The 27,956-nt window shown below is 35.3% G+C and overlaps 1 protein-coding gene across 2 annotated transcripts; it reads right to left on the reverse strand.

Moving 5' to 3' along the window:
- Positions 1–73: 73 nt before the first annotated feature.
- On the reverse strand, positions 74–27,956 carry LOC148662876 (guanylate-binding protein 5-like). 2 transcript variants are annotated; one of them, XM_088631330.1, is made up of 8 exons: positions 27,800–27,956; positions 18,180–18,602; positions 16,584–16,832; positions 15,813–15,943; positions 13,730–14,022; positions 12,542–12,713; positions 8,097–8,176; positions 74–1,941 (listed from the first exon to the last, which is right to left on the reverse strand). In XM_088631330.1, the coding sequence occupies exons 2-8, from the start codon at positions 18,587–18,589 to the stop codon at positions 1,186–1,188; spliced, it is 2,091 nt and encodes a 696-aa protein (XP_088487456.1). In that variant the 5' UTR covers positions 18,590–18,602; positions 27,800–27,956; the 3' UTR covers positions 74–1,185. The 2 variants fall into 2 exon arrangements, with proteins under 2 accessions (XP_088487456.1, XP_088487455.1); XM_088631329.1 differs by lacking the exon at positions 27,800–27,956 and adding an exon at positions 25,390–25,469.

Consider the following 27,956-nt stretch of genomic DNA (forward strand, 5'->3'; position numbering starts at 1 on the left):
TGTCAAAATCAGCTTGAGCACTGTATTTAATGTTGTACGAGTGAATTAACTATTCAGCAAAAAGCACATATACTTTTGTTATTAATTTCAAAGATAGTTCTTTATTTAACAACATCAAACAATAATCAAAAACAGATAATCTGAGGATTCCATCCAGCTGTTTCCTGAAAATAGCCAATGAATCCACTTTAACAACATGGCTGGGTATCTTGGTTTACATTCCCACCTCCCACATTTATATCTTATTAAAAAACACATTAAACACGTTACAGAGGAAAACAGTATACATTCAGTCACAGCGATCTGTCTAAGCTACAAAATAAAGCATGTTCTATTCACAGACATCTGAATTAGGTTAAACAGAAATGGAACAATATTCAATACACAATTTTAAACTTGTGTTCAGGTAGTATGTATCCAAAATACATGACTGAAGTATTTCTGAATGTCATTACAGAGGAGAATATTAAATATTAATTTCAATTTGTATTAAGATTTTATCAGACTTAAATGACTTCAATTTTTTGTGTAATAGCAAGTCCTCTTTCAGATGTGTAGGCAGCCTTCTGACTACAGTGCAGTGTTGTTTAAAGGTTCAGTGCATGGTGTCATCATGATTCACAATAGATTATCCATTCACACAGTTTCCAGAGTCTCATTTCTTTCTTTTGTAGCATTTGTATCGTACACCGTGTCTCTTCTTTTGATGTCTTCGCTTGTCTGATTATCACTTTTGAAATTTCTGGAAATGCTGTAGTATTAATTTGAATGATTTGCATTTATTTTACAGTCATTGAATTGAATGCATTGTGTTGTTTTCCAATTTAGTAGCATTTGATACATTCAATGCAATAACTAACTCATTTATTTACAGTATTCATAAAGGTTCAGTGAATAGAACATGATGAGTGCTGTGCATCGATTAACGTATTTGCATTGGTGGATATTGACATCTTTCATGACAAAGTGTCTTTTAGAAACTGAATCTTACTGTGAACCAAATATGCTTTAAGATTGTTTTACTTCTACATGGAATTTGGGTGGACGAATGCTGTGGATACTACAGTATTTTGAAGTTCTACTGCATTATTTCCTGTACTTTTCGATTTGTGTTTTTTTTTCTTAATTTGTGCGGTTGATCTCTTACTCCTTTTGTAATTTCTTTTAATCATTGTTTTTGATAGGTCAAGCAAGATCTTCAAAATTATCACAGCAAATTGTACTAGTTAGTTTTTGAAACTTTTGTATGTGCTCATCAATTCGATTGAGATCCTTTTCAACATCTGTTATCAAATGATTTATTTGTTTAGCAATTTCAGAACCATCTTTGAATTCCTTTGCTTTATTTTTAATGATTATTATATCAAAAATCATGGTGGCTGCGGCAAGAATTCCACCAGCCACTCTGACAACGCGGCCTGCAACGCTGGCCCCCGCAGCTATAATGTCATCTAAAGGCCCAAGTAAGTTCACAGCCTGGAAGCACTGGCACAGCATATTATTTGCCATATTTTCAATGTAAGAAGCATGATCTTCTCTAAATACTTTCATCATTTGGCCAACATATTCAATTATGTTTTGGAGCTCCCTCATGTGTTTCTGTATTTCTTCCTGAATTTTTTTAGCATCATCTGTCTTGTTCTTAGTAACAAAGTACTTAGTGATATCTGAGGTTAGGACAGTGGCACCACCGCTTACTCCTGCAACAACCCCTCCAACTGTAAGTGCTAAAGAGGCACCAGCAGTAAAAGGAGCAAGTAGTATCCCACCAATAGTAGCAGCTGATCCTGCAATTCCAACACCAGCTCCCACAATGCTGCCTACTGCAGTGCCCTTGTGGGTTTTTTCAATGCCCTCTGCCAGGGTTTTCATAGATCCCACAAAGTTGTCAATTTCTATCTTCTTTTTGTGGTACAGAAGGACTGTGTAATATGTGAATTTCTGTTGAAAGACACAGAAATTAGAAAAAAAAACAATGCATTGTACTAAACATAAAGGAACACAGTTGTATACAACCTCTAGAAGAATCAGAATTATTTTAGATATTATATATTATACAATTAGTATACATTTACAGAATATTACTACATAATAAAACATTGTATCTTATTCGTACCATTTTGATATCTCATGTACTTCGACACACAAAACAGGACCCTGAAAATGGTCCTGTGATCAATGGTTCTTGATCAGACTATATTTAGGTTTCTCATTGCGTTATTTACCCACATCCAGAACATATCTACCAGATTTCATGTGCCTTCAGGTTTAATTTTTTTTTCCAATTTGTGATTAAAAAGGTAAATGCAGTTTATTTAGTTTTTTGATAGCGTACCAACTGCTATCATAATAAAAAAATAAAATATTTATACTGATTTAGTTTTATGTGTTTTCAAATGTTTTACGTTAAGATGCAATTACCAGATCTGTTGTGTTCATTTAAAACATCATAAATTACAGTTTTGGAAAAAATGACAAAGAACCTAAAGTATTATTCAGTGAATCCGTGATGATGGTAAGATAGTGATAGTAGATCCATTCAGCTGATTTCTCCTTAGTGTAACAGTTTATGTCTGTTAATTCATCCTCAGAAAAGTATTGACATTCTTCCACAGATTAATTAATGTGAAATTCAGATATTTGTTTTACTTTGTGAGTTAAATGTTTAAAATCATGACCTATTATATCTATTATGACTAAACCATATTATACAAAAGCATATACATTTTTTTATTACACTAATATATAAATATGGTGTGCTGTGGCCTCTAAAATATTTAGCTTTTTTCCAAAAAAGTTGGAGAGTAAATTAGGTTCAACCCTGAAAAACTGTAAACTCTAGCTCATGTAAATTCCAATTTCAAAACAATTTCTCCCACAGACTGCAAGATAATTAAAAGCAAAATCTGTGGTCTACTTAATAAGTGACAGTGACAAAACACTGCACTGCAAAATTAGGAGATCATTCAAGTCATGAGACTGTTTCTTAATGTGTTCTTGCATTTCTCCAATGCTTTATGTTGTGCATCTTATTTTCCGAAGCAATTTTTGCACATAAGTTTGTACTAGTGAAAGACGTTGTGATTTATATACAGATGCAGCCATTTAAAATGCGCGGGCAATACCGCATTATTTTGTGGTGCGCTTTACGCAGTTTACCGCGAGTTACCGTAAATTCTCCTATAATACCGCAAGCAAAATAATAGTATCCGGAATTTCCTGAGCTAATAAAGCTCAACCTCTCATGTTTGAGTTGTCGCCATCAAAGTCTTTAACGAAGATATCACTAATAGTATTAATAATGAATGACCTTGGACAAGCTGTAAGTGTAAATTCAAAGTATTGTAAAAGTAACACCACAGCATTTCGCAATCACGCATTTGTTTCCAATCATGCAAAGTACAGTAATTTTTGAGAATCGATTCACCATGCCTTTCACATGCTCATAAAAGAGATTGATTTAGGAACATAAACATATTACCATATGCAAACTGTACTGTATATAGTATGTATATGTATATTTAATGTCTTTACTGTGCCCGTTTAAGTATTGAATATTTATATGGAATTTTACCATTGAAGGGAAATCTTAGTGCCTGAGCATAAAAAGAATAGGAGCATACTGTAATGCGTGTGAAGGCCATAAATGATATTAATTTTGGAACTTAAACATACAGTATATGGCTGGTCTCGGTACTTTAAAGAAAACATACAGATGCAGCCATTCAAAGTGCGCGGTACAGACACGTACCAGAGGTAATTGGCTACGGCGTCGCGCATTGTGACGCACGATGACGCGCGGTACCACGGTACGTGATTGGTTGACCAACAGGGACACTCGTGGTCCGTTGGTCTGTCGTAGAAAGATTTACAGTAAACGTCTTTATGGTGTCCGTTTTAGTATTTAATATTTATATGGAATTTTACCACTGAAGGGAAATCTTAGTAGCTGAGCATAAAAAGAAAAGGAGCATACTGCAACGCGTGTGAAGGCCATAAACGATATTAATTTTGGAACATAAACATACAGTATATGGCTGGTCTTGGTACTTTAAAGAAAAAATACAAACCAATATTCCATTTCTCCCTAAACATTTTAAGCATCGAAGTCTTTAACTAACGTGATACCGGAGTCAACAAGCATACTTTTAGAATTTGATTAAAAGGGAATATTATATGGAATTGCGTATCTAAAGAAATTAATAACGATATAATTATATTCATGTACCGCAACACAAGAATAATGCACGCTGTATATTGTCTGTTGATAATGTTTCTGTAGTGCTTTTTCAGCACTCTGCATGTGACCTTGCTGGTGGTGCAGTGGATTAGGTTCCTGACTCCCATGTCACACAGTCTGTGATTGAATCCCATGGGAGCCATGAATTTCCTTTAACAAACATTTCTTTGAAAAAATGAAACGTTTCCCTGCGTCAGAGATTAAATAAAACCTCACTCGCACCAAACAAATGTATATTTCTAAATATCACAACATGATCGAATTTAAGTCATTTTAATAACAATGAATAGTCACCTAGGCATTACAATATAAACATTTATATTGATTTAAATCGCGTTTTGATTTAAATCGCAAACGCGGGTTTAAATATATGTGTTTTTTGATTCACAATCAGACAAATGCAACATAAATTGATATCTTTGTCTTCTAAGTATCTTAATAAACTTTCAGCATAGCTTTCTCCCCGTTTAGATTTATTTTTCTTGGGATCTTGGGATCAAACGTGGAAAGATTAGATTGTAATCGTTTTTATTTTTTAAATACATTTTAGAAAAGTGTAATCTATACTAAAAAGCTGTACACCACCTGCTATAAAGATACATATTGTAATACTTTCAAGTTCGGATAGGACAGACACGAGAACTCAGACTTGCGGAGTTAAAGCAAATTAAAGCCTTGATTTTATTTATCACCTTTAAAAGTGGCATCTCAAAGCAAAGTAAATACCCAACACTGATTGTATCCATCTGTCATGCTAATAAAGCACCTTGAATTGAATTGAATTGAGGGAGAGAGGGAGGAGGGCGAGCGAGAGAGCCAGGACAGACAGGCAAATAAGATACACTCCACAGACATTCACAACAGCGACATATCATAAAACGTTTGCACATATAGTTAAGGTATTACTTGGTTTTCAAAGTGCAATGAAATACAATATTGTTGTTGTTGCTGTTATTGCTGTTTTTATCCTGTAAGGCGTTTTGAGAAGCCACCTTTAAAGGCGATATATAAAAGCGCTGATTCTTATGGCATGTGTTCTGCCGGGGATTAAAAAATGTTTTTTTTTAATCGCGTATCTAAGGAAATAGCAGTATAACCTTGTTCATGCACAAACAGTGGCATGTTACATTATTAATTTGGGTGTCTCCTCTTGCCAGAAAGCTCTAAATTGCATTTTGAGTGCGTTTTTTGGCTTTTTTAAAATTGCAACCCATAAATAAAGCTGATACTGTTTAGACTTTAAATTATTTAAACTGTATTACAGCAGCACAATGGACAATGCAACGTAAATTGCAAAAATGCACTTGGAATCTGTCCAAGCCCTACTTTGTCAGGCATTTTCTTTTACTGCAACGGACATAAAAACTTCCTTGCTTTTAACAGAGCGTTTCATAATTTCTAACTACGAAAATTATTTAAACTGCGACACTTATCATTCAACCAGAGCTCGAAATATCACAAGGATCCCCAAGAGCACAGCAAAGACTGTATTAAAAGTATACTAGTGACAAACTAGTATACTTTAGATCTTTTTTTCTGAACCGGGGAAAATCTGATCATGTTTCTCTATAACAATAATAAAAAACATTATTTTACATATCACCTTTATGTGATATCACCTTAAGGACAGCACATACAAGGGTTAATTGCACAATGGACCGCGCAAAGAAATTTAATATAGTCTTCTTTAGGTGTGAGGGCAGGAGTGGATCGCAGAAGGCATAATCAGCAAATTAGGAAAACAAAGAACAGGACAGGTGAGACGTTTATCCAGAGAGCAAGTGATCAGAAATAGGAACAGCTGTTACGCCCAGGTTTTACGCTCTCTCTGCTGAATGAATAAAATAATTTTATTAAAAACGCGTTTGCGTTTGTCTGGGTATTTACTCTGTAATCTGTGGTTTACATCTACTGTATTGCTTTGAGATGCCACTTTTAAAGATGATATGTAAAATAAAGTTTTTTATTGTTATAGAGAAACATGATCAGATTTTCCCTGGTTCAGAAAAAAGCCGATTAAAATCTGTAATCTTTCCACTTGTATGTCATCGGAAAATACAAGAAGTTTCTGCTTTGTGTAAGGATGGTATCAACAAGTAATCTAAGTGGTGAGAAAGCTGTGCTCCTCAAAGCGCTTTACAGGATAAAAACAGTAACAACAATAGTGTTAGGCTGGGCAAACGATTTTTTTATAGAAATACAAAATGAGATATAATGATGTGTTCCGGCTAAGACATTAACGAGTACAACCCCTCTCTCTGCGGGAGGGCTGGCTGTGACGAATTAAACCGGTTTCACAGGTATTTTCAAAGTAGAAGGGGGCGAGATTTCTAGCGAAAGACACCTCCCCCTCCAAAACCAAGGAAGTACAGTACTTACTAGTTAAGAAAGCTAGGCTTCTCAATGAAATCGCTTTAACATGCTAATGCGTTGGTGTAACAGTCCGGGCGTGGCAAGCTTTTAATGTCAACTCGACTCGATTGGAAGACAATGAACATATTCTAGCCCTAAATGAATTAATAGCAAACATGGTTTACATAAAAGACATTTTTCCAAGAAAGTTTATAATAATACGATCTATAGTTGAAATCTGAGCCTAAATAAAAAGAAAAAGCATTTTCAGAGAGCAAGTACGCTGTGTTTATGTAGAAAAAGTGATTAGGTTTATAAGCAATGTAATTACTTATTCGTTTAAAATGCTATATAAAATAAAGTTTATTATTAATTTGCTGGACAGAGTGGTGAACATTATGGATAAGACAAAGATAACGATCCTGATCAGTTTAGAAATCTGTGTACGCTGTAAGGTTTTTACTTCTTAAACTTTTAAAATACACGTTTCGAATAGAAAGAAATCATCTTCCTGGTACAGTATGTATAGCAAACCAGCACGTCTTTTTTCTCCAATCAGAGGGGTTAGACGCTCGGTTAAAAGCAAAGGAGATTGTCTGTTATAGTGGACATAAAAACAAGAGTTCGCTGGCATTATATCCTAGAAGACACAGACCGGCACCAGACCGGGAGAATGCCCGCAGTATAAAAGAAAATGCCTGATGAACTAGGGATTGGACAGTTTACAAGTGCTTGTACAATCGATGGAAATGTTCAAATAAATGTGCAAAAGAAATAAACAAAATAATCATTTATTTTTTTATCATATTGGCTAGCTAATGTCCTCTCTTTGCTAGTTAGTGGCTGTGTTTCTGCGTTGGGTAGCAACGGGTGACTGTTCTCAGGCGGAAGATGTAAACAGCTTAATTTTCGTGTTAAATAATTTTTTAAGATTAAAATTCATCCTATACAGCAATCACATATTTGGGTACCGTTTCATAAAACTTTCATGCTTAAAATGTTTAGGGAGAAATGGAAGACTGGTGTGTATTTTTTCTTTAAACTACCAAGACCAGCCATACACAGTACAGTTTACGTACATACAGTAATGTTTATGTTCCTAAATTAATATTTAATTTAGATTAAACCTTTAGACCTTCAGATGCGTTATGCTCCTCTTCTTTTTATGCTCAGCTAATTTGAAATTTCCCTTTAGTGGTAAAATTACATATAAATATTCAAAACTAAGCGGATTAAAATGTGCACAGTAAAGACATTAAATGAAATAAATCTTTTCACTACCAACCAATGCACCACGAGTGCCCCTGTCGGTCATTTTGGCCAGCCAATCACTTACCGCGGTGCCCTGCGGTGGCTTGTGGGTAGATTACCATACCACGGGTTTGTACCGCGCATTTTGAATGGCTGCATCTGTATCAATAGTACCACTATTCTGTAACAGGTCTTTCAGTAAACCGGTGGACCAAACAATTCAATAAGAAGTTTTTAATTTAATGACAATTACCTTCAAGGAGTCTTTAAGCAAAGGGTCCAGGTGAAGGGTGCCAAGTTCAGAAAACACAGTCTTGCTTATATCATCAGACCCTAAATGAAAACATTTTAAGTGCTTTACTCCAACAGCATAAAGCACGTTAAAAAAAAAACTTAGCCTGTGAATATCAATGTTTAAAGATGTACACAATCTTTAGAAAATGTGTCTTTATAAACACATGTGTAGTTCTCAAGTGAATGACTGATACCTTTTATGTTCATTAAGTTCAGTGAGAATTTCAGAAATTTTAAATTATTTTTGTTTTGGAATCTTAATGCATGACAACCCCTGTAATACAGTACAAGCACCAGTAAAATATAGCAAAACTTTGTATTCATTAATCACAGTGTTTTGTCGATTCAATATACAACAGGACAGGATTATTAAAAAAATGAAAGGTTAGTTCAAATGAAAATAATGATTGTATAATTTTAGGACAGCACTAAAAGTCAAACAAATCGGATACATCTCATACAGTTTTGGATCTTGGATAGAAAGAACATCTTTGCATGTACAACAGGAAAGACTAAGCTGTCAGAAGTGAAATCTCTTTGTATTCTGTGAGTCCTAGAACCTAAATAAATTGCTATTATCTCACACCAGAAAGGTGAGATTGTTGAGTTCACATTCATGACATTCATATCACATGAACTGATAAAGGTAATTCTCTAGAACAGGTAAACCATAGCACAGTGTTGAAGGTATTAGTGCTTAATGTGTAAGCCTTTTGAACTGCTTTTCAATTGGCTTGAAGGAAGGCTTGCTTAAAACATTAGACTGTGTCTGGGATCTACTTCCATCGGATTTCAGCTCTGCCATCAGTAGGAAAGAAAAACTGTAAACTAACAACTAAATATTTGAACAATTTTTTTTTTGGTAACCAGACTGAGATTCTGTGTCCCCTTCTCCACAAGATATACTGAGTTAAGGAAACTCAAGACCTGAAGAAGGCTCCACGGCCGAAACGTTGTGTTCTCTTTCTTCTTTTTTTCAGCATGGAATAAACCTATTATTTGTTCCTTTGCAGCCTATGCATGCTGACGCAGCTACCCACCTGTTTTTAATACATCTACTTAAGAAAGTTAGGTGTTAGCATAAACTATTAGTAATCAATAATATTAAATTTAGCACTGTAATAAATTGTTGCACTTTTCTCCACATCTTGTAATACCATATTTTTATTGTTCAAATGTACATTAAATCTTTCTATCATAAAATAAGTTAAATACAAAATTAAAGAAAAAATAGGGTAAATATAATTCAAAATATTTTGCTAAAAATGTTAACTGTTTATAAAAATAAAATGTATTAACTAAGGAATAGGATGGCACAGTTGTTAGTGTGCTTTTTGTATGTTTTTTTATAAATACATAAATACAACAGTAGTACCAGATGTCTCAGTGGCTCTCAAAATTAAATTATGCATGCAAACCTGTGAATTAGAAAGATAACTAAGATATCCATCCATTTTTAACGGTGGTGAAGTGGTTAGCATTGCTACCTTGCAGCACTGGGGCTGTAATGTAGGGCACTCTGAACGAGTTAAACTTTGATGCAGGAAAAATGTATTTCTATACATTCTATATAAATGTAAGCTATACTGATTCTCCCCAATGTAGTGCAGTTAAAAAAATATCTCTGATGCAGTTCCTAAATTAATATAGTTTATGACCATCACACGCTTTATGCTTCTCTTCTTTTTATGCTCAGCTACTAAAATTTCCCTTTAGTTTCCCTACCGGCCATGTAGTACACAGCATTGTGGGATAATCGTTTATTTTAAAGGGAACATAGAGAAACTAGGAACTAGAGAAATCAAGAAAGGCTTTTTTCAATACAATTAATAGATGCACATCCTGTTCACTAGGTTATTTAACTCCACACTTAGCAATCTCCAATATGTTCAGAATTTGATAGCCAGAATCCTGTATTACTTTGAGATGCCAGTTGTAAAGGTGTTATATAAAATAAAGTAATATATTTACAGTAATTTAAAGTATATATTTAAAGTAATAACTTAACAATATATGTAAATGTTTTATGATATGTCTTTGTTGTAAATGTCTGTAATACAGATGCAGCCATTCAAAAGTTTTTTTTATACATAGCATTCAGAAATACAATCGAAAATAGTTTTGTGGTGTATGCGTAGATGAAACTTTTCTAAAATGTATAACAAAATTAAAGACGATTAAAATCTGTAATCTGTAATCTTTCCACATGTAATGTCATTAGAAAGTACAATAAGTTCCTGCTTTGTCTAACGATGGCATCAAAAAAGAAACCTGTGCTTGATGATAATAAAGGGACTTAGAAGTCAAAGAAAATTATTGACGTTGTTTAATTTTAAACACTAAGTTATGAATGCAATTGGTGCTTCACAGCCATTGTGCATTATTGAGCTCTGCGCTTTCTCCTTTCCAATGCTACCTCTCCCTCTGACACAGTGCAGTGGGCAGCACACTGTTTTCAGAGCCTCTGATACGGGAAAAAAAACCTGCTGATCTGTTCTACATACCAGGAAGATAACAGAATATTATTTTTTTTAATCGAAATGTGTGTTGTGTTTATGAAATTCGTGTATTTTAAACGTTTAATTAAGTAGTAAAAACCTTACAGCATAAAAAGAGATTCTAAGCTGATCATGAGGAAGAAAAATCACCCATTTTTTAAAAGTGGTTAATAACTATCGAAACCTGTTTTTTAAGCTTTTAAAGTCGTGCAATGTCTAAGTAGGAACACAACATTATATCTTGTTTTTGATTTATTTTTTAAGAATTAAAATAATCATTTGACCAGCCTAATTTTAAAGACCTCTTTTTGTGAAACTTTTCACAGCCTGTACAAAAAACTATATACACAATACTGCTGACAGCAGGAAAATTCCTATTCTTTACTCAGCAGCTTATTAAAAACAGCCCCCATGGTGTTCAAACCGATTTTCTTTACACAGAAGACTGACACAGCTTCGCACTGTGAACCTGTTTTACTAAGAAAACATGTGTCCGTGTGGGAAGGTGGAGTGTCTTTTGCTGGAAGACTCATCCTATCCTACTTTGAAAAAAACAGTGAAACCGGTTTAATTCGGCACAGCCAGCACTCCTGCAGAGAGAGATGTAAACCGCGCAGCGCCAGGCGAATGCACAACGTTAATGTAGGGCTTTCGGGCTCATGTGGATTTACGCCCTACAACCTGTGGTACCACTGTGTACATACGGTACGAACATGTGATATTTAGCAATATAAAAAATGTCAATATACTGTAGTGTCCATAATATTTGCTATTTTAGTTTTTCAAAGAAATGTTTATTTGTTAAAAGAAAACTCACAGAGATTGCTGGATTGAAACATCCAACCTCATGCTTACACATCAGTCACTGGCCGCTGTCATGCCGCCAAGGCAAATCATAAGACATGCACTGAAACAGCAATACACATATCAATATAGAATTATAGCTATACCGTTATTAATTTATTTAGATACACAAATCCATTTTATATTCCCTATTTATCCAATTCTAAAAGTATGCTTTTGTTTATCCGATAACGAGCGTATTAGCAAAGGTTAAAAATATCAATTTTTCACGAAGTATATAAATGTACAGTAATATGGTCAGAAGGAGCAAGTAAAAACATTTCAAAATAACCACATGTACTGTAAGACTTTGATGCTTAAAATGTTTAGGGAGAAATGGAATACTGGTGTGTATTTTTTCTTTAAAATACCAAGACCAGCCATATACAGTACAGTTTACATACAGTAATATGTTTATGTTCCTAAATTAATATCGTTTATGACCTTCAGATGCGTTATGTTCCTCTTCTTTTTATGCTCAGCTACTAAAATTTCCCTTTAGTGGTAAAATTCCATATAAATATTCAATACTAAGCAGATTAAAATGTGCACAGTAAACAGATTAAATGATTAAATCTTTTCACTACTGACCAATGCACCACGAGTGCCCCTGTCGGTATTTTTGGACAGCCAATCACGTACCGTGGCATATGCCGAGGTGGCTTGTGGTTAGTTGCGTGCTGTACGGGTTTGTACTGTGAACCTTGAATGGCTGCTTCTGTATATACTGTATACTGTATCATATAAATATACCACGATCCTTGAGCAGAGAATTAAATTTCTGCTGCGCTTGTGGAAGACACAAGACAACTTAAAGTCAATTGCTGGTCCGCAGTCATACCAAGCAACAGTTTAAAGGTACAGCCTTGTGGAAACAAGTTTAAACACTGAGTTTAAACACTCAAGTGCACAAAGCACGTCAGGCCAAAAACTAAGAGCACCATGGGAGCTCATTCTTTGTGTACTGAAATGTTCTTAAAAAAACAGACGTAAACTGTAACAATTGATAAAACAACTTTAAAAGTATTGTTTTCAATTAAATTGAGCCGACAATTTAACTTACTGTGAAACCTGAAGTATTCTTCTCTGATCTTCTTTATGCTCTTCATTGTTTCATTAAATATTTCTTTGTCTTTGTGATTCTGAAGACCTCTAGTGTATTTATCCTTTAGATTCGTAAATCTTTTCATGCAATTCTTTTTACAAAGTTCATTCAGCCATTGGTCTTTCAGTTTCTAAGTGGAATGGTAAAATTTGATGGAAATTCATGTTTTAATAAGCAAAGAAAAGGGAATATAAACAATAATTACAGGTTTCCTAAAGTGCTTTTCCTAAAGTTTCAATTAACAATATGTTTGCTGCTTCAATGAAGATATACACTTTGTTCTTTCCTTTTTCTGCACTAGACCATATCTACTAAGGCATACAAAACCATAATGTCACTTTTCCCTTTATTTTATTATCAAACTTGTGCATCTATGTATTCTTTTTCTGTTAATGATAAATCAATTTGAAAAACTTTTGCGAAATGTGATACAACACACAGCATGGCATGATGAAAATTAATTTAGGAGGCGAATGTTACTTGGGAAATATTAGTGAATGTGTTGCAATGCATTGCTGTTCCTTAATGTGACACAGTTGATTTTAACCTAATTCTCTATTACATCACTTCCTAAAGATCAGTAAATACGTCTGTGGTTGTCTGGTTTTTTTTTCCTGGACTACTGATGGCATGAATGAGTCTTGCTGTTAACCAGGCAATTTGTTTTACTCAAGCAGGGCAAACCTTCACCATTCTTGCATCAAAAAAACCCATGTATTTTGGCTTTTTATACAGATTTCTAAGGAACTCGTTAACATCGGTCATCTGTGCTTTGAGCTCAGTATTTTGCTATCCCAAAGAACATATAACACACCTATCTGCTGACTAATTAATATTCATGTATGCAATGAAGTAGCTATTAATGTAAAACCTAGACACTTATACTTTCATTGCTCTTCAATAAACAGTGTAATTATTTTCACTAGATTAAAAAATTATTTAGGAAGATGGGAGATATTCAGGTTTTCAGAAAATATTAGCATTTCAGCCTTATTGATATTTATATGTAGCAATTGTGTATGCTTTTTATAAACAAAGTAAACAAGTTAGAACTATTTAACAATGAAATCAAGTACAGTATTCATTCTCTACTGATATTTTAATTTAGTATTTAGTATTTAATGACAAACTATTTTTTAGATTTACCTGTAACTCCTTCTTCTTTAATTCCTTTTGATTCGTGCCGCTGGTATATTCCAGTTTTTTCATGAACTCCTCAATTACTTTGTCACATTTTTCATTGTAGTCTTTGCACAGTGCATCTTCATTGTGTGGAAGGTGAACTTCCATCTCTGTTACAATATTTTCCATGTTATCTTTTGCTAATAGAAATGTTTTGTTTATCCAGGCCTCATTCATTTCCAGAGCAGCTACTGTCAGACAGACATTGTCTTGTTTGTTCAGCATGTCGATGTAGGAGCGAGCCAGCTCCACAAAGGCTTCACAGAGGGGAAAAGAGTAATGTCAGGTGGTGATATGTTGAGATTAAGCAAATGAGAACAAACAAAATGTGTATATTTATACTGAAAAACCATAAAAATACAACCAGTAATTACTGGAACTGACAGCACCTGTAATGCTTTTAATGCCTCAAACACTTAATAAAATAATGAAAAGTTCTTTGTAATATTTCCTGGATTTTAAAAATATTTAATAATATTACAGGGCAGTAAACATTAATATTTATCATGCTTTGTGTGAGATCCATATTTGCACTTTGAGGCATTAAGAGACACATCTGATTGACATTCCCAGACATAAAGTTGGGGCAACATGTCAAAGGAAATTAAAGACCAAGGGGCTGAGTTTCCTTTCTTCACTGAATGAGTCCAATACTGGAGAACCTTTGTGTCCTCCAGGTGCTGCTGTCAGTGGCCACATGGACTTTTTTGATATTACAGAAGCATTTCTTTCTCTCTGGGAAATCTTCTTCCACCTGGTGAAGGGGGTGAGATTACATTTTGACTTCTTCCCAGAAGATTGCTTATATCTCATTTCTTATATTCTCAGCAGTAAAATAAGTGCTGAGACGAGTTTTTACATTTGGTTAACTGATTTTTCAGAAATTAATAAAATTAGTTTTTAATGTAGTTTACATTAAAAACAAAGATGGATTTTCCCTCAGCTGCTCTAATTTGTGAGCATTCCTGAAGTAATTTCCTTAATTAAAAAATACACATTCTTTCATTAACACACTTTTCATATTATTACTATCAATATACAGTAATGAAACACATTAGTATTGCAACAATTGCAGTGATAACATTCAGAATTATTTGAAACATTAATGATGTAAAAATTCATTGGTTGTCCCTGTTTAAAAAAAACACATTCTGCATGAAAATGTAACAAAGCAAATATGTATTTTCAGGAAAAATATCACATCTTTCACCAGAAACTGAGGAATAAAAATGAAACTGCAATTAGAAATCTGCAATGTAATTATTCGTTCTTTGAATTCTGATGAGGACTGCATTTTAAATTCTAGTTTCTTCAAAGTATTATAAGAAGAAGAATCATACATACAATCACAAAACATTATTGCTACAAAATGTGACAATTTTCCTTACTATTATTTATTTAATGTATACCAGCACTGACATCAGTTTATATCAGTGTATATACTGTAAACGTAAACGTTTTCTCCTCCTTGCTCATGAATTCATTCCTCCCCCTGTCTCCACCTCTGCACCAGCCCCTCAGCCACTCTTCTCTGAACTGGGCTTACAGTTTCCTCACCCTATAGCCTGGGAACATGGGTTCAGCCAAGTCTCTCTATGCATTGACATCTTAGTTTACTCATTTAATGATCACTCTTGAATACACTATATACTTCTGGGGAACCAAAACCATGTGTTTTATTTTATTACCTCCCAGTATAAAATAGGTTAATTTGTCCCATAAATATGCTAAAACAAAGGATGAAAATGGAGACATTTTCAATGTGCCAATGTAACAGACCCCTCCCTCCACCCCAACATCCTTTGCAGCAGGTTCCTCTGGCTCATCCTTCAGTAAGGAGGCAACACTAATCTCCGACCAGCACTGTCAGTTCCTCAGCCAGGTGTACTGTCCAAAGTGTAAAGCCAAAGTGCTAAAAAAAGTGCTTTTTTACGTCAGCTCATTCCATTTTTAGAATTTGAACAAGAAAATCAAGAGATGTAATTGACAACAGTCGCATAACTGAATATCCACTGTCATTTAACAGAGCTGCTTGTGAAGGCTTTACCTCCTGGTGTGCAGATGAGACTTTTCACTGCCTTGGGAGCAGACTGTTTATCACGAACAGTGGTCACAAAGGTGTTGAGTGATGTTAGAAAGTCATGGTCTAAATCTTCATCTTTCATTTCCGGGAGTTTTCTGAAGAAGAATCAAGTACATATGTTAAAAACACTTAAGTAAGCATGCTCTTATTACCAAACTTACATATAATAAAGAAATGTAAATAGAAATTATAGTTTACTTAAATTTATAAATTATAGTTTACTACTTAAAATGTGGATCCATCAGGTAAGATAGAATAGGATTTTAGGAACAGTAGAATGTTATAATTATTATAATAATTAGAGTGATAATTAATATCATATTATGATGTCAGGCAAATCAAAATAATAGGGGTACAGGGGTAAGACTAAGTGACAGAAAACAAAACTGTTTAGCAGAGGTGAAAAGCAAATAAGGAAGAAAAGATGATCTATGAATAGATTGTGTCTCACTTGTTTTTTCCTCACCAAAACAAATCCTAATACATTAGCAAGGATGTGAGGGGACAACAAAAACAGAAGGTTTGAGTTTGAGAGGAAATTACAGACAGAAGTAAGCAGAGTCTGTTGAGTACAGATGATATTTGACCCTTCCTTTCAAATACTGTACACACACTGGAAAGGAGAAATTATATAAAGCACAGCAAACTTTCAAAAACAAGAACAAAATGTTTAAGTATTTGGCAATTCCTGAATAGTTTATTATATTATTATATATAAATAAAAAGTATACTTACTTGAGCGCTTTCCCAAGAGCTGGTTGTGGCAGAATATGAATTTCTGTTTTGTCAAAGACTTCCTTATATTTTGTCTTTGTTTCTTTATCCAAGGCATTCAGAAACTTGTCCTTAAACTTATCATGATCAAATTCTTCAAACTGGAAATCTCTTATCAGTATATAGAACAAGTTCGGAAGGTAATCTTTAAGTGACTTATTTTTCTCCTCACTGACGAGAGACATCTGATGTACAACTTGTAAGAGGCAGCTGTACTGGGTTTCAGGAAAAAAAAAATCTATGACGTCACATTGATAATGGCCTTTAATTAAAAAATAGAGTTTAACATTGCTGATATTTTTAAATCACTGAACAGTCCTTCGGATGAGACGTAAAACCGAGGTCCTGACTCTCTGTGGTCATTAAAAATCCCAGGGCGTTTCTCAAAAAGAGTAGGGGTGTAACCCCGGTGTCCTGGCCAAATTTCTCCATTGGCCTTTACCAATCATGACCTCCTAATAATCCCCATCTATGAACTGGCTACATTACTCTGCTCTCCTCCCCACTGATAGCTGATGTGTGGTGAGCGGTCTGGCGCACTATGGCTGCCGTCGCATCATCCAGGTGGATGCTGCACATTGGTGGTGGTGGAGGGGAGTCCCCATTACCTGTAAAGCGCTTTGAGTGGAGTGTCCAGAAAAGCGCTATATAAGTGTAAGCAATTATTATTATTATTTGAAAAATTCTTAACACTGCATCACTTACAATAAGCACTTGTCCATTTCAGAGTCCCAGGAGAGATGGATCCTACCCAGGAATCAATGTGCAAAAGGCAGGATACACCCTGGACAGGACATCAATCCATCACAGGGCATACACTCACACCAGGGCCAACTCTACCAAACCACTTGGTTAAGCACCTGGAGGAAACCCATGCAAAGAGTATGCAGAGAGCACCCCAGGAATTACACCAAGGGCCCCAGTGCTGCAAGGCTGCAATGATAATCACAGTGCCAATGCACCACCTGGTTTAAACATGGATAATAATATTTTCTTATTTATAATCTCTTTGTTAGTCAGAAACAATAATTTTGATATTTGTTTTAAATTCCAATATAAGTCTTCATTGTCCTTTTTTTCCTGTAATGTCCTGTTGAAATGCTCCAGAAATCTGATTTTGGCTTTTATTTTGGCTTTTATTGGACTTTTGCAGTTCTAGATAATTAGATTGTTTCAGTTTCAGTTTCATATGATTAGAATATGATTAGAAGCTGTCATAAGATTATAAAAAATATTTTACAGCAGACTTCATTAACACTCTGACTGCACATATGTACTTGTGGTTCAGTACTGAAAGGGGTGAAGTGAAGTGACCCAGCAATGATATTAACTAATTCTCCAATTAGACAACTCCACACAGCTGGTACAGTAACAGTACTGGGCATCATGGGTGACACAAATCAGCATAAACAAAGATCACCACAGCTCACCCCAGAATTCACTTTAAACTGAAAACTAAATCTGCTCATGAAATTGGAGGATTATGTAAAGCTCAAGATTTCTTTTTTAGTAATTTATATTGTTGTATAGTTTAAAATGTTTTCTTCCCAAGGATACAGAATTTCTTCAATAGCGCTTCTGTCGATACATCCTTTGATGTTGAAGATTATACTGCTGGACAGCAGTATTGTCAGTAAAAATATAGTCTTATCAGTTATGAGCCTATTTTCACAGTCATCCAATCCCTCAGTATCCAGAAGCAGGAGACAGGCATTTGTGTGGAAAGGGTGTGGTCTGGACCACATCCAAATGCCTTTGGTACATCCTTCCACTCCATGTCCAACTTTGAATCCTTGGTCTTCATTAAAGAACCGAGACAGCAGGTAAGACTTTCCAGTCCTGTGCTTACCCACAATGCCAATCACCTCTGCAACACCTGTCATTCCTGACAGAACTTCAGCTGCCCTCTCATTGAGTACAACTTTATCATTCTGGATCTCAATGAATATCTGTGGAGTTGCCATCATGCCTATTCTGCTCCTGGTAAAATAAGAGAAAACTAACTTAAGAATACATTAACTCATTTTTCACTATTTTATACTATGTGAATTTTGTAAAAATTCTATAGGTTCTGATTCTTATTAATTCATTCAGGATACCTGTGCCACAACAAATTGACTGTAAAAACATGTATACGTACTATAGCTGTCAACAGTTAATGTATATTGATTAGTTTTACACATTATCACAATTCCTTGAACCAGCAATACAAATTGATTCTGAAATTTGCATTATAAGTCAAAGTCATAACTTGGAAGTGATTATATAATGGAACAGTGTTATAAGTTGGTGACTAACTCCTGATTCAACAGCAGCTAGGCAACATTCATTATTTTGTGATCACAAATAACTTAAGGGAGTAGACAGAGGTCTGATTTATGCAAGATTATTTGAAACCATGAAGTCAGCTCTGACTGGATGGCATAAAAATGTGACCTGTGGGAAAACTGGTTTGCCTATGGTTATACTCGATTAGAGCAATACAAATATGAAAAATGCCATTTGGCTAATTTTCCCATTTGGTAGTTAGTTAATTGATCTGGGGACTCATTCAGCTGTTTCTTGAAAAATAAAGACAGGTGTCACATAGAAAACAAAATAAATTCACCTCCCGAATCACAACCCAAATCTCTAATCACCACCAGAGGGCCCCACACGAGAAAACCAATATCACTCTTCCCTAACAGCCAAGTGAATATCTCTCTAATCATCATCACCTTTAATTAGGAGCATTATATTAAAGGCTCAAGTGGCTACTCAAGCATTCATGCCAGGACCATGAGCCTTCAGCTCAGATAATCCTCTCTTCTCTACTTCAGAGAAATAAAATCCTTAACTGAGTTTTAACATTTGCCCTAAAAACCTTCCGAAAAGCTAAGTATGGACCGACTACAAGCTGACTTTCTACTTCTGTCTGGGATATTGAGCCTGAAACCGGTGAAAGGTGTCGCTAAAACCCACACAATGTCACACAGGCTGTTAAATTTAACCATATTACTGTCTAGCTTGTTCCACACTTTGCTAACAAGTCTGCATGCCTGCATCTCTGAATAATGGGGAATTTATTATTCTTTGAGTTTCTACAAAGGCTAGAAGGACTGTGAACCTCTCTCAAGGAGAGATAAGAATTGTACTGAAACAGACATAAAACCATTTAGCCAAGAACAAAACAGGGCTAGTGATTCTCAAGTCAAGAGAGGTGATTTCCCAACACCTGACACAAGGCCATAATTTAAGGGCCACTACTTAGTAAGAAATGCAAGAAGGACTTTTTTTAAGATTCATTTTAAAGGAACTGACCAAACATACCTTAAAATCATCCATAAATAGATATTTTATTTATCACATTTAAAAGAAACAGAACCAACTGCATTAAACTAAGAGAAACAATGGATATCTGAGCAAATGCCTGTAACTACTGTATCACTTGTATGGTCTTAAATTAAAGAGCAATTCATAATTAAACAGATGGAACAGTCGGAATCCTGGTTACAACAAGCATTACTGTAAGGATTTTTCAGATTTTTCTGATCCATCAACATCGATTGAGGGTCCAGGTTTGAGTCTAGTGAATACATGAGGATACAATCCTCTCCAATTGCTTGTAAAGCAAGTCAGAATTTTGACCTATTAAAATTGCATCCTTCATTCTGTATTGATAAAAGACTATATTAAGTACTGGATGTGTTGCCACATGTTTCATTCCCTTACGAAAGCTTAAACCTAAATTATTAAATTAAAATACAATATAATTCATCATTATCATTTCAGAAATAAACAGGCTGTACTTGTTTGGTATCAAATGAATGGGCAAAGCATGAGTAGGTCAGAAATCTAATAATCTAATATTAACTTTGTAAATTTTACTCAGAAGAAGTTTTGAGTTTTCTCAATTATTGGATATTTTATCCTGTCTTTCCTGTTAGAAGCAATAAAAATTTCTGAAGGCAAGATATGCAAATCACAGGTTTGAACTGGCCAATCAGAACCCTGGAAGAAAAGACTCTGGTATGTCTTTGTCTGAGGCTAATCAATAGAGCAAGCCAAGAGCCACACTTTGGAAGTCTGGAAGTTTTAGAAGACCTTAGGTCCTACTAGTGGATGTCAAGTCTAAAGGAAGTCAGCAGACAAGGGAGAAGAAGTAACAAAGAGCTCAGCTAGACAAGAGGAGTAAAGTCTGATCCACTGCTCCACCCACTCCAGCCAGCAGCCCATCTACATGAGCTCCACAGCAACTCTGGATCAGCTTCTGAGCAGAGTCACAGCAGTCTTCTACTTAACAAATCCGCACCAGATGATGCCTACTTCCCCGCTATCCAAGACATAAGCAATACGGACGCAAAGCTTTTTTAGTTTGCACTGTTCCTTAATATATATATGTATTTATTAACTTTGTGTTTGGTTTATCTTGATAAAGACTTAATGTAACATGATGCCTTCTGCCTCAAATTAGAATTTGACTTTGTTAACACTACTCTATAACTTAGCAACTTGCACTTTTCAAATTCTCTATTTCCAACCATTTCCACTTTCCTTTCCAAAGGCCTTTGTTGTATTAATTGTATTTCTAATAAACTCATCTGTTTTAATAAACTGAAGGAATCTGGATTTGAATTCACACAGATCAACCTCACCTTTATCTTGAATTAGGAATATTCAGCACAGTGGTAATTATCACATTAAACTGGCTGTGTTTTCAGAGGATATGGTCATCTAAGGGTTGGTGTGGTGATAAACACCAGATCACAAGACCTGTTTTATCCTTCTATTGGTGTTTCAGTAACCTCGGACACATGGTTTTGGTCTTGTGCTGGAAAGTGCTTACAGCAGTGCCTAACCTTTAGTCACATGTGCTGTACATGATTTATTGAAGATTCAGGCAACCCTCCAAAACCATCTGATGCACAGCTTCCTGTTCTCAGCTTTACATATACTTCCATGTAGTCCTCACTTGTGTCTTCTAATTTGTATTTAATTGTGATGAATTTGTCAGTACCTTTGAGGATATTGAATACTTTATCAAATCCCCTTGATCTTCTCTGTTCGAGACATAAAGGCTTTGGTCCTTCAGTCTGTCAGTGTAGGACATTCTCCTGAGTCCCAAACTGTATCTGGTAGTTATCAGACCTAATTCTAACAGGAATATATATATATATTGTTGTTGTTGTTTTAGTGTGGTGACCAAAAGTGTACACAGTATACCAAATGAGGCCTTACTATTACTATATTATGTGATTTTAACCTTTTAGTACTCCTGTTTGTCATATGTCCAGAGGCCATTTCCAGATGGAATAATGTCCCCTGAAACATTCTGTATTAATTTTGTAAGTACAGACAGTTGAGGCCTGGTTGACAGCTTAAATTGAAACTAATATAACATTCCCTGATTTGCATTCTGCTCTAATAGATGTATAATCTAACATTTTGTTTTGCCTTTCTTTCTTAATGTTTTTATTATTTCCAGGAATTGTCTAGAAGATATGTGCTCATATTATCCAATGTGTATACATTGCGTGTTCATGACTCGCTTGTGAGCATGTTTCCACACCTGTCTTTTCCTGATAATAACAGCAGAGCTGACCCATGTAAAACTATCCTCACTGTGAGGAAAAGGACTGCTTACCTTCCTCTTCTCAAGAAAATATGTTACACAGGCTCCACTGTGACTCTGCCATGTAGGAATGTTAATTAATTTGGGTAGTGTGGTGTCATATGAACAGTGACTCACACACCTGGGAACTGACAGGCAGCTGTAGCACCAGACAGTTGCACAGAGAAATTCAATATAAAAATTGCACTCTCCATTCAACAAGATATATTAACATGTCCAACAACTGCATAGCTGCTTGTTTTAATTTTCATAGTAAGGGACACACTGTCACAACTACAGGAAGGGCTCTGTTTCAGTCTCACTACATTTGTTTCCACTGTGCATTTAAAACAGCCTTAAACTTTGAATAATACAATTTTATCTGTCAACATTGTAGTATGTACTGCATATTTCCAAACTTCAGTATCTCAGATTTACTGGTTTAACCGTAATTAACAATAAAACAGGATGTTTATCTACTTACATGGGATCTCACTTGTTTAATGTTTTGATAATTTAATATCCTTATTTTTAACTTAATCTCAGCAAAATGTGTTTCCAGTGCTTTGGGTTTTACAAAAGAAACACAAATCTGGAAATAATTTCTCCTGGTGGCATAACTCAAGGGACCAATTGTATCGACCCCAAAGCAGCGAACCAACTGGAGTTCAGCCTGTGCAAAACTAGTGAGCAAACTTAAGATCAAATGCAATGAACATGGCTGAAATTTGTCCACAGCTCCATTCTGAACCTGTCCTGAATTACAATGAACCCAAAGTAACAACTGCTGCCCTCTAGATATTATTGTAGTAGTAGATTAATTTAAACCACCTCTTCACAGGTTTTAAGCAACTCAGTAGCGGACTAAGCACGGGATCCCATTAGAACTTTCCTGAACATAGTGGAAATGATACCTTCACTAAATGATGAACTTAGCATCTTTAGCTTGACATTTATTGTAAAATTTACCTACAATACTTGAGGGGCTTTCCAGACACAACAATTATTTATCAATACAAGTATTTATTAATAAAAGTGTAATCTGTTAATAATGAAGTTTAATATCTATCTTTATCAGTAGCTGTACTACAGATAATGCATGTTTAACCTAACACTAACCCTTTTGTATGTGATAGTTAATTTTTCAGATAACCAGGGGAGGGAAGAGAACTGAAATCAAGGAAATACAAATTGAAATGGAGTGTAATTCTTACATGTGTTCTGTTACATCTGGGAGTTAATTGAATAGATTTGTTGTATTTTTCTTTGGGATTTGACTCTTCACTTGTGTTTCTCAGGGAAAGCAGGGATATTGGGGATGCAAAGAATAAGTTGTACTGTATAGGCAAAGGTATGGGTAAGTTAAAGAAAAAAAAAACATATTATTAAAAGTGATAATCTAAGACAATTCTTTGGAACAGTGTCCTTTCTCATATCTGTGGCTGTGGTCCAACAATAATGGTGTTGAAATGTGCGGAAAGATTTGGAGACGAACAGGAGGCCCATCCAGTCGGTAACAAGGTTGAGCAAGACCGCACATGCCGCAGTGACGGTGCTGTTAATGGAATAGTACACAGACCACATGAAAGGCAAGGAAAAGGTGGTTTTAAAATGTCAAGATCAGAGGAACAGCAATTAACTGAAAAGATCTGTTACAGAGCTCTAAGTTTTCCTTTTTAGAGCTGTAAATGTAACTTGTTTTTGTAGATCAAATCCACATATTGATGTTAATTCTATTTAAAAAATAAAATGACTAACGCTGTTGGACATTACATGATGCTTTGTGTAACATTTGTTTTCACTCAGCTGTAAGGAAAATGCACTACGCGCCTTTATTTTAATTAAAAACTCTTAATGTAGATGAGTTGTACAACAAACATTACAACAAATGCAGCCCCTGAAGTTGCATAACACTTACGTTAAAATTATTGCAGACACAAAAGTAGCTTATGCCTATTATAACACCGAAATAGCAATGTGTTTGCTTTATTTGTCTGAAGGATCTCTGTATGAATCAGTATAATTTATCAATGGAAATAAAAACTGCTATAATACATGTTCAAGCTTAACACGCACCTGCTATTATCGTTTGTTCGTTTGTGATTAAATGCAATTGAGTATCTCATAAGCAGTTACCTTCTCTGGTTTATTTCAATATAAATGCCGTTCTTAAATTCAAATTAACATTAAATTGCCAAGAACATTCAGTTATATATTAACACAAGACAGATAAATGAATAATTATGGCTGACATATTAACGCACTGAACAGACTAATTGAAAAGCTCTGATTCAGAGCACCGGCAGTTCTTGCTAATTTGAACAACAACGATGCTGAACCCTCAGCACCGTACTAAACACAAGTTCATTTGGTCCCCAGCTTTTTTTGGTCCCCAGCAGTTTTCGTTGCATCTGAACTCAGAGCTGGAGATGATCTCCTGATAGTACCGCATTAAGTACTCCGGAGCTTAAGCAGAGCGTGCTAAATCTGAAAGTTCGTTGAAATTGAATGATCTTGACACAGTGGCCTGTCTTGTAATCATGAGCCGAAAAGGTCGAAAGACACATCCTCACAATAAACACCTTTGCATTTCTAGGCACTTGTGCCATCGTTACTAATCTATTCTATCTGCGCTTCCAAACTATTCAATGTTGAGATTTTGACAGCTACATTTATGTATATGAAATACTATGAAGGCAAACATAGGATTACTGGGACTATTAGAAGCAGAACTAGAAGAAAGCAAAAACATTATAGGAGTCCCATTTACTAAGGTGTATTTGCCTAGATTTTAGTTCACTTCACTCCATAGAATATTAATCTACGTCACAGTATGTCCCCCAGAAATCTATCACAAATGATCAAAATGATGACACTTGCTTCAAGACTGGAATACAATTTCAGTTTTATATTTCAATACAGTATATTAACAGTCACTAATGTTTAAATTAAGTTCATATTAACGATATTATTTCAGTAATGCGTTTCTCCGTCATTCAGAACTTTCCCTTGCGATCTGCTTAGCACTGTACTAACTTGGTTAGTGTAGTAACCTCTAGACGGCAGCAGCTGTTTGTGTTTGTTGCAACAGAGGATATATTTTAGTGCAGAGATAGCGACTAATTTCAGCTGCCAAGTCCTCTGCAATTGGTATTAGGAGTGATTTCCTTCGCTTACCTTTGTGCTGGAATCGGTCAGTACGATTCAATTTCTGTGCGGTTCCCCTCTGGTCCTGACCACAGCTCAGTTATACAACGATGATCTGGTGTGCACAATAAATCAGCTATATTATATGTTGCTTTTAACCACAAAAAAATGCATTTGTGTTAGTCAGTTAGGTTAAATATTTTTATATCTGTAGCTTCTCCGATAAGAGGAGAAATCAGAAATGATAAAATGTCTAATTTAAAGCAAACAGATACCCATTTCTCTAACGTAAATGTGGGAGGAGACACTTCTATGGATTTTGTATTGTTTCAAAGTATTTGAAAATGAAATTAGAACATTTCTTGAATCTGTTTAACTGGAAAAAAAGATTGACTGGAAAAAAAGATTTTCAGTCCTAATCAGATTTTAATTTCCTCGAGGGCCACATTTTCTTCGGAAGAAAGGCCAGATGGCCAGACACAGGGAGGGTAGGTATTTTATGATGGAGGAATACGTAATAAACAACACAATTTACACTTATAATAAATTAAATGAAACCCCTTATATTGTAATATTCAAATGAACAAATAAAACTAGAAGAAATATTCACATACATGTGTGCAAATTTAATGCGATATTTGGAATTGCTTCAGTGACAGAATGTCTGTTTCATCTTTGTAAATGTTTGTTCACACAAAATGTGGAGGCAGAAGACAGAAAACTTTAGAAAAGTTGCTCGTGGAATGTTCTTAAAACACCTTTCAGGCAGTGATTTATGTTTAACAAATCATTTTCCTTAAACAGATCCCTATACAAGTCATTCGCAGCAAAGTCAATTACTTCGAGTGGCAATTCAGGCTGAAGATCTTCAACTTCACTTGCAAAAGGGTTCTTGAACAATCTTATGTTCTGTGAGATACTGTTAAAATCTTGAAAACGGTCCTGAAATTTCTGCTTCAAATGTGAAATCACATTTAAAGTGAACGGGATCGGAAAAGGTTCGGCACATTCATTTCTGTACTTTTCACAAGTTGCGAACTGAACAAAATTGTTTGCTGCCACTTGTTTGTCCAAAAAGAATTATTGTCTGAAGAATTTTTGTCTGAAGGATTTTACGAGTGAAAACAAATCTGAAATTATAAAATTTGAAACAAATCTGAAATTATAGAATAGGTCGTGTCCTTTGAGTCATGAAAATATCGAATTCTGTGCGTAATTCACTAAATCTCTAGCACTTGGGTTTGCTGATCCAGCGAACCCCTCAGTGGTACGGAACGTCCGGATATTCACTTTCGATTTCAGATAGGAAGTTTTTAAACTGACGATGATTAAGGGAGGACTATCGTATAAAATTCACTGTCACTATCCATTACTTCAGATAATTGTAATTTTTTATCGCACAAAGCCTGCTGATGAAAGATGATGAATACAGTGCAAAATAATCGTTTTTTCCCGGGTCTTCTGTGCGACGAGCAGTTGTATTAGATGACAGGTATATTTGTTCGAGCAAAGCAACTTTTTCTTTGTATATGCTGCCCATCAGTAAATGGTTTCCCTGCCTTAGCTATGACGTGCTATTTTGAAACTCGCCCTTACAATGGATTCTGATTATTGTGATCGCTTTTTTAAATATTTCACGCTGATAAATTAAGTTTTTCTTCAGTGCTTCTACTTTATCTGAAATCATTTTGCCAATCACATCTGAGTATTTCTGTGCTTCGTATCGTAATGCCTTCGGATATTATACTCCTTGAGAACAGCGACGGTTTCTCTGCGTATTAAGCACAACGCTTTATATTGCTTTCAATCACGAAATAGTTTTCTCATTAAAAATACGGCACTCTTCGTCAACGTTTCTCCACTTAGCTGACATTTCGATGTAAAAAAACAATGCAAGAAAACTCAAGCACAACAAACGTGAACCTGAGGTAAAGGTTATTTAATTTAACACTTGCGCGTAAGCATGTAGTGGTGACGCTTTCCTCTGTTCTCGGGCCGGATAAAGATACCGTAGGTTGGAGACACTTGGGTTAATCCGTTCGATCGCTGCATATTGTTAAATGCAGTGAAATCAGCGTTCTGTATAATGCGAGTCTGTTTAAAACCGTTCCTACAGCTGTATCTGAACAGGAGGAAGCGACAGTTACAAGCTGTACAGCTCTATCCTGTCCGGCGCCCTTTATCCTGGAGTTTTCGATAGTTACGTTTAAATCTCCTGTCAGTAACAAAAAAAGCCTAGACTCCAAACTAATCTCATTTCTTGTACTTGAAACAGGTCCAGAGTGGGGGCTCTCTCTGTTAGTTTCAAAACTATTATTAGTTCAGACTAATTTAAAGCAGAAATCTAACATGCCAGCAATCTGCGCCACACGATACCTCCTTGTCCGAAGGCTGTGCTGAGTTTGAGATTGTGACTGATCGAAACAAATGATCATCTCACCTGTATCCTCCGGTCCTCCTCTGTGGTGCGAATCGGTAAGGTGGTGAAGGGGATTACCGCGCTGGAGTTTTATAAACACACATTTCCTTTCACTTTCGAGTTTTATCATGACTAGAACAGGGAGTAAGTAACTATCCTTCCTTTCACTTTCAACTTT

Source organism: Lepisosteus platostomus, chromosome 5, assembly GCF_059453375.1.
Source record: "Lepisosteus platostomus isolate fLepPlt1 chromosome 5, fLepPlt1.hap1, whole genome shotgun sequence".
In the NCBI taxonomy this organism is placed as follows: domain Eukaryota; kingdom Metazoa; phylum Chordata; class Actinopteri; order Semionotiformes; family Lepisosteidae; genus Lepisosteus; species Lepisosteus platostomus.